The sequence below is a fragment of the Eimeria acervulina genome, genomic scaffold, assembly GCF_000499425.1.
Source record: "Eimeria acervulina Houghton genomic scaffold, Eah_scaff1107, whole genome shotgun sequence".
NCBI classification, from domain to species: Eukaryota; Apicomplexa; class Conoidasida; order Eucoccidiorida; family Eimeriidae; genus Eimeria; species Eimeria acervulina.
The window spans coordinates 2631-9568 of record NW_013550380.1 but is presented as its reverse complement, the minus strand read 5'-3'; the positions used below and the strand labels follow the sequence as shown (position 1 = coordinate 9568).

At 54.4% G+C, this 6938-nt stretch overlaps 1 protein-coding gene across 1 annotated transcript in view; it reads right to left on the bottom strand.

Annotated features, from left to right (window-relative positions):
* Nucleotides 1-3132: 3132 nt before the first annotated feature.
* The window catches only part of EAH_00055600 (hypothetical protein, conserved), a gene marked incomplete at both ends in the record, with an annotated part of 6436 nt that continues 2630 nt past the window's right edge, over nt 3133-6938 (bottom strand). Inside the window, one exon of the mRNA XM_013397639.1 lies at nt 3133-6926. Coding sequence (XP_013253093.1) covers nt 3133-6926 — 3794 coding nt within the window. The remainder of the gene's footprint in view (nt 6927-6938) is intronic.

Sequence of the window (6938 nt, the reverse complement as noted above, 5' to 3'; positions counted from 1 at the left end):
TCCTTTTTCGGCGTTTGTGCTGCAATGCCTGTTAGTTTGAAGAGAAAAACAAATAAGCAAATGAAGGAGAAGCAGCAAATGGAGACAGCAGCAGATAAAGATCAAACTTTCTTCAACTCTTTGTAGCAAAGAGACAGCAGGAGCAGCAGTGCTGCTGATGGTCGTGGGGCTTTCAGGTGTACAGGCAGCTCAAAAAGCGTCCTATTCCCTTGTAAACAAGCCCTTTAGAAGCACCAGCTGCTGCTATTGCTGCAGCTGCAGCAGCAGCAAGAGCAGCAGCAGCAGCAGCAGGTGCGGCCGTTTGCTGCAGCGGTAGGGATCGGTCTCGAGACGCCTGGCGGTGCTGCTGCTGCTGCTGCTGCTGCTGCTGAGGCGGAAACGGTGGAGTATACGAGTAATAAAGATGTTGCTGCAGCGTTTAAAGATATAAAGAAGAAAAGCTTTATACTGAAGCAGCTGTACATACACCTGGCCCTTGCTGCTCTTCGAGCAGCTAAGCAGGCGCCTCGGCTGCAGCAGCTGGAGATGGTGGTACGTAGGGGGCGAAAGAAGAGAGAAGAGGCTTAAAAAATAGTTTTTAAGTAATTAAAATATGTTTAAAAGAGTTAAAATACTCTCTTTACCCTTTAATAATCTATATATACCTCAAACCCCTACCAGTCATAGCTGCTGGTGGCCTCAGCGGTTCTTCGCTCTCTGCTGTATTTCGGGTGTATATACAGCCTAAATGTACACAAAAGAAGTATTTTAAAAGGGTTTTCCAACAGAGGAAGTAAGGAAATGAAAGGAGAAAGAGTAATAAATACAAACGGCTTCATAACAATGAATAATATTCATATATCTACGCTCTGCTGCTGCGCTTGCGGATGCTGCAGCGAGAGGCGACAGAGCTGCCGGTCTCTTAACCATTTGGGGGGAGAGGGGTGTATAAATAAAGAAAATAATAAAATAAAAGAGTAAAAATATTATTTTACTCTAAATATTAACAAAAACAAACACTCAATACAAATATTATTTACACAAACTCTCACCAGCAGTCTTCGCTGGCTAGCTCCCTCTACTCAGTTCAGCTGTACGTACACCTCAGCACCAGCAAGTATAACAGAAAAATAATAACAGGCATCTTATTTATAATTAACCTCTTTAAATACCCTAATTCTACGGGCTATAAGACTCTCTCGAAACCCTAAACCCTAACTAACCGCCGCCGACAGTGGGGGCCCCGCATGAGCTCTGCAGCTACATACTGATCCCTACAGAAGCTGCAGCAGCAGTACCCTAGGGGCCCCTAAAGAAGCAGCAGCATTATCATTCAATTCATATAACACGCAAAGCTTATACTCGGGGGCCCCCTTCCTAAGAAGTCGCTAGTACCCTAGGGGCCCCCCAACTGATAATAAATATCCTTATCTCCAGGGGCCCCTTATTATGCAATAGCTGTACCCTAGGGGCCCCCTAATATATATTGAATGCACAATAGGGGCCCTCAACTATGCTGAAGCTGCACAGGTAGGGGCCCCTCTTAGTACGTAGTTAATGCTTTTATACTAGGGGCCCCTCTATAGGTGGCGACTAAACCCTGGGGGCCCCCTAATACTTATTTTTAATACCCTAGGGGCCCCCTAATAGGCAGCAGATATACTCGGGGGCCCCCTATACTGTAGAGGGTATAGGGTATACCTTGGGGGCCCCTAAAGAAGTAGAGGTCGCTGGGGGCCCCCTCCCCTCCTTAGCTATGTATATACACTGGGGGCCCCTAAAGATAATAAATACACACGGTGTATGCATGCAGCAAATATGAGTGAAGAAGAAGTAATGTGGACTGAGAGGTTTTTATGTTTCTCTCTCTTTATTCTTTTTTATTGTTTGTCTCTAGTTGCGGTTTTATACGAGGCTGCTTTTGTTGTAAGAAAGAAGTATAAGGAGACAGAGGCAACACAGAAAGGAGACAGTAAAGAGAGACAGATGAATGCTTCATTTATAAATTAAATAATAAAGCAGAGGAGAGGCCCCTCAGCTGTCTCCTGCACATAAAGAAGAGACAAAAACCCTCAAAGAGACAAATACAGCGCTGGTCTCCTCAGTGGGTGACCACTGGTCACCTGTCTCCCCGAGGAGACAGACAGCAGCATTAAAAGGAAGAGAAAGATAGAATAAAGAGACACAATAAAACCCTAAACCCTCATAAACCCTGAACCCTAAACCCTAAACCCTAACCCCTAAACCCTCATAAACCCTAAACCCTAACCCCTAAACCCTCATAAACCCTAAACCCTAAACCCTAAGCATACAGAAGCATTCACACGCATACTTCAGGTGTATGTACACCTCAATTAGCCCCTGCAAATCTGTGCAGATCTCTCTGCCTCGCTGTCTCTTTCTTCTCTTTTACCTAATGAAGCCTATAAACCCTCTTTATTTCCTCATATACACTTAAAGCAGACTCAGGTAGTAATAATAATGCTCTATAATAATATACAAAAATAATAATAATAATAATAATTCTATTTATAATAATAAAATAATAATAATAATAATAATAATAACAAAATAATAATAATAATAATAATAACAAAAAATGATAATAATAATAATATTAATAAATAAAAATAAAAATAATGCTAATAATAATAGTAATAATAATAATAAATAATAATAATAATAATAATAAAATAATAATAATAATAATAGCCTGGGCCCCACTGCTATTATAAGAGTCTCTATTATGTCTCTATAGCCCTATTAGCTGTATTTGCTGCTGTCTCCTTTTGTCTCTCTTCGCTTCGTCTGCTTCCCTTACGCTCTTCTTGCTGCTGCTGCTCTCTACCCCAAACAAACAAAAACAAAACCCTAGCCACATTCAGGGGCAGCAAAAACAACCTGCTGTTGCTGCAGTTGCTGCTGCTGCAGCTGCTGCAATTGCTGCTGCAGTTCCCGCTGCAGTTGCTGCTGCAACTTCTGCTGCAGTTGCTGCTGCACCTGCTGCTGCAGCTCCTGCTGCAGTTATTGCTGCAGCTGCTGCGGCAGTTCCTGCTGCAGTTAACGCTGCAGCTGCTGTAGCAGTTCCTGCTGCAGTTATTGTTGCAGCTGCTGCAGCAGTTGCTGCTGCAGCAGTTGCTGCTGCAGCTGCTGCTACGTTGTGGTTTTCGTAGCCATATCATTCCTTGGCTTTGTCTCCTCTGAAGGGGGACTTCTTTCATTTGCTGTCTCCTTTTGAGGAGACCCTCTTCGTGTGCCGTCTCCTTTAAGAGAGACACTTATCTGTTTAGGCCGCTTATGCAGCGGGGGCCCCTCAACAAACACCGTTGCCAGGGTAGGGGGCCCCATAGGGGGCCCCCTACCCTCTGGGGGCCCCCTATGGGGGCCCCTACCCTCTGAGGGGCCCCTAAGGGGGCCCCTAAGGGGCCCCCTGTCTTCTGGGGGGCCCCCAGGGGGGCCCCTGCCCTCTGGGTGGCCCCTATGGGTGCCCCTAGGGGGGCCCCCGCACTCTGAGGGGCCCCTAAGGGGCCCCCTGTTTTCTGGGGTACCCCCTGGGGGCCCCCTGGCCTCTGGGGGGCCCCCAGGAGACAGGGGGGGGGAGGGCCCCTGTGTTTGCTGCTGCTGCAGTTGAGGCGGAGACAACTGTCTCCTCTCGTAAAGAGACAAGTGTCTCCTTTCAGAGGGGAAACGAGAGGCCAACAGCTGCTGCTGCTGCTGCTGCTGCTGGTCAAACGGATACCTACTATCAACACGCTTTCCTGCTTCTGTTGCTCTTCCTGCTGCGGTTGCTGCTGCTGTTGCTGCTGCTGCTGCATCTGTCTCCTTCCGGAGCCCTTGGAGGCCCCAGTTCGCGCTTCTGCTGCAGCTTCTGCTACCGCTGCGCCTTCTGCTGCTGCTGCTGCTGCTGCTGCTGCTGCGCCTGCCTCTTCCCCTGTTGCGTATGCTGCTGCGTCTGCGTCTGCTGCTGCTGCTGCTGCTCTTCCTATTTAAATCCCTCTGTCCTGGTGAGGGCCTCCTGTCCCTTCTGCGGGGGCCCTCCAACTCCCACGGGGTTAATTTGCGTAGCATGCGCTCCCGACGCTGCTGCTGGCTGCTGCTGCGTCTGCTGCTGCGTCTGCTGTTGCTGCTGCTGCTGCTCCTTTTGCGTATCCTGCTGCTGCTGCATCGGCTTCTCCTGAAGAGCTGCTTCGCTGCCGGCGGTTTCCCGCTTGGGTACCCTAGGCCCATGCTGCTGCTGCTGCGTCTTCTGCTGCTGCTGCTGCTACTGCGGCTGCTGCTGCTGCTGCTGCTGCTGCAGCTGCTGCTGCGGCGGTGGCATCTGCTTCTGCCCCTGTAGGCAGTGTCTCGGCTTCTTTCCCCCGGTCTGCTGCTGCTACTGCTGCTGCTGCATGGCTTCCTGTTTCTTGCGGTGTTGCTGCTGCTGCGTCGTCTGCTGCTGCGTCTGCTGCTGCAGCTGCTGCTGCGTCTGCGTCGTCTGATGCTGCTGCTGCTGCTGCTGCGGCGCCTGTAGGCCCGTGAAGTCAAACGGAAGGGAGAGAGACAGTCTCTCTGTCCCCTCGAATGGCTGCGCCGTGGGGGGCCCCCCGTTGCAGCATAGGGGGGCCCCCCCCCGCTGCGCGCGCTGGGGGGCCCCCTATATCTGCTGAGGGGCCCCTCTCCCCATGCTGTCTGTCTGTCTTCCTTTCTATGCGGCGGCGTCTCCCTTTTGTGCTGCAGCAGCAGACGCTGCTGCTGCTGCTGCTGCTGCGGGTCCTGCTGCTGCTGCTGCTGCTGTCGCCGCTGGCGGCTGATGCTGTGAGGCCTTGCCGCTGCAGCAAAACTTTCTCTGGGGGCCTCCCTATCTCTTGGGGGCCCCCCATCTCTGGGGGCCCCCCCATCTCTGGGGGCCCCCCTATCTCTGGGGGGCCCCCTATCTCTTGGGGGCCCCCTATCTCTGGGGGCCCCCCTATCTCCGGGGAGACCCCTATCATCAGGGGGCCCCCTGTCCCTGAAGGGCCCCCAATCCCTGGGGGCCCCCCTGTCTCTGGGGGCCCCCCTATCTCCAGGGGCCCCCCTATCCCTGGGGGCCCCTCTATCTCTGGGGGGCCCCCAATCTCCGGGGGGCCCCCGATCCCTGAGGGGCCCCCTAGGGTCATGCTCTTGTCTTTCGATTTTGCGTGAATTTGAGGAATACCTCTCAGCCCCTGTTGAGGAGGGGGGCCCCCCTGGGGGCCTGCTAGGAGAGGGGGGCCCCCCCCACCTGTCTCGCTGCTGCTGTTCTGATGACCTCAAATAGGTCGCCTTGGGGGCCCCTCCCATGGAGCGAGGGGCCCCCATAAGAATCCTCTGCTGCTGCTGCCGCTGCTGTTGCTGCTGCTGCTGCTGCTGCTGCTGTTGCGTGGGGGGCTCCGCGGGGCCCTGGGGAGAAGGAACAGAGACACTCCAAGGGTCTACTTCATCGAAGTTGGGGGCCCCCCCCTGTTGCCGTGTTGAGGGGGCCCCTGTTGCTGTCTCTTCTTCTAGGGAAGGGGGCCCCTGAGGCCCTACAGTCTCTATAGGGGGCCCCCCCAAGGAGGAGATTGGGGGCCCCCCTTGCAGGGGTTTTCGAATGGACAGAAGCGAAGGCCCAGGACCCTCCGCAGCCGGTGCTGCTGCTGCTGCTGCTGCTGCTGCTGCTGCTGCTGCTGCTGATGCTGCTACTGCTGCTTCCTGTGCTGCCACACTTGCAGAAATAGCAGCGGAGATCTGCTGCTGCTCCTGCTGCTGCTCCTGCTGCTGCTCCTGCTGCTGCTGCTGCTGCTGCGGGGGCCCTTCTGCTGCTCTACTCAGAGGAGCGGAATGGAGGCACCACTGCGAGACATCAGCAGGTGGGGGGCCCCCAAGAACTGCAGCAGCATCAGGGGCCCCCAAGGGGGCCCTCCCTTTGTTGCTGCTGCTGCTGCTGCTGCAGTAGGAGTCTAGCTTGGGGGCCCCCTCCTGCATAACATAATAAGAAGGAGATGCAGTGGGGGGCCCTTTCTTCTGCTGCTGAGCGGGGGGCCCCCCTCCCTTCTCCTGCGTCTGTCTTTCCGTTTGAAATGCACTATCTATTTCTTTGGGGGCCCCATGGGGGCCCCCGTTGGGGCCCCCTGTAGCATATTCACACTGGGGGCCCCCCCCTGCTGCCGCTTCTCCCGAGACAAGTGCTGCTGCCTCCGGTAAACTATTTGCTGCTGAGCAGTTGGGGGGCCCATCAGGGCCCTCTTCCTCTTGCAGCTTGTCTTGGGGGCCCCCTTTCATCTGCGCTGCAGTAGAGGCCTCCAAAGAATCTTCTGGGGGGCCCCGTAGGGGCCCCCCCCCCGTAGCGCTGGGTATAGGGGCCCCCATGGGCTCCTCCTTGGGAGCCCCTTGAGGGGGGGCCCCCTTTAAAGGGGGCCCCTCTATGGGGGCCCCATCTAAAGGTCTTAGGGGCTCATAACCAACTGCCTTTGCTGCTTCATATGTTGCTGCTAGGGCCTCCTCGAGGCCCCCGTATGTTTTTATACTGAATGTTCTGCTATAGAGGAGTTTACCTCTCCTTTTCTTTAGGGGCCCCTTGGGGGCCCCAGACTCTTGCTGGGGGCCCTCAGGGCCCCCTATATCTTGCTGGGGGCCCCCTGGGCGATCTACGTCGTGAGGGGGGCCCCCCGGGGCCCCCACATCTTGCTGGGGGCCCCCAGGGGCCCCCGGATCTTGATGGGGCCCCCCTGGGGCCCCTGAGTCCTTCTGGGGGCCCCCTGGGGCCCCTAAGTGTTTTTGACTAGGTAGATTGTGTGCAGGGGAGTGCAGCAGCTGAAATACGCGTAGACAGAAGCACCTTTTAACTCTGCTCCAGGATATACAAGGGTAAGCAAAAGGCTTTAATAGGCGGACTTCTTCATCAAGATTTGCTGCTGTAGGGAGAGGAGGGGGCCCCTCTGAGGAAGCAGAAGAAGCTGCGGGCGGGGCCCCTGAAGGAAGAG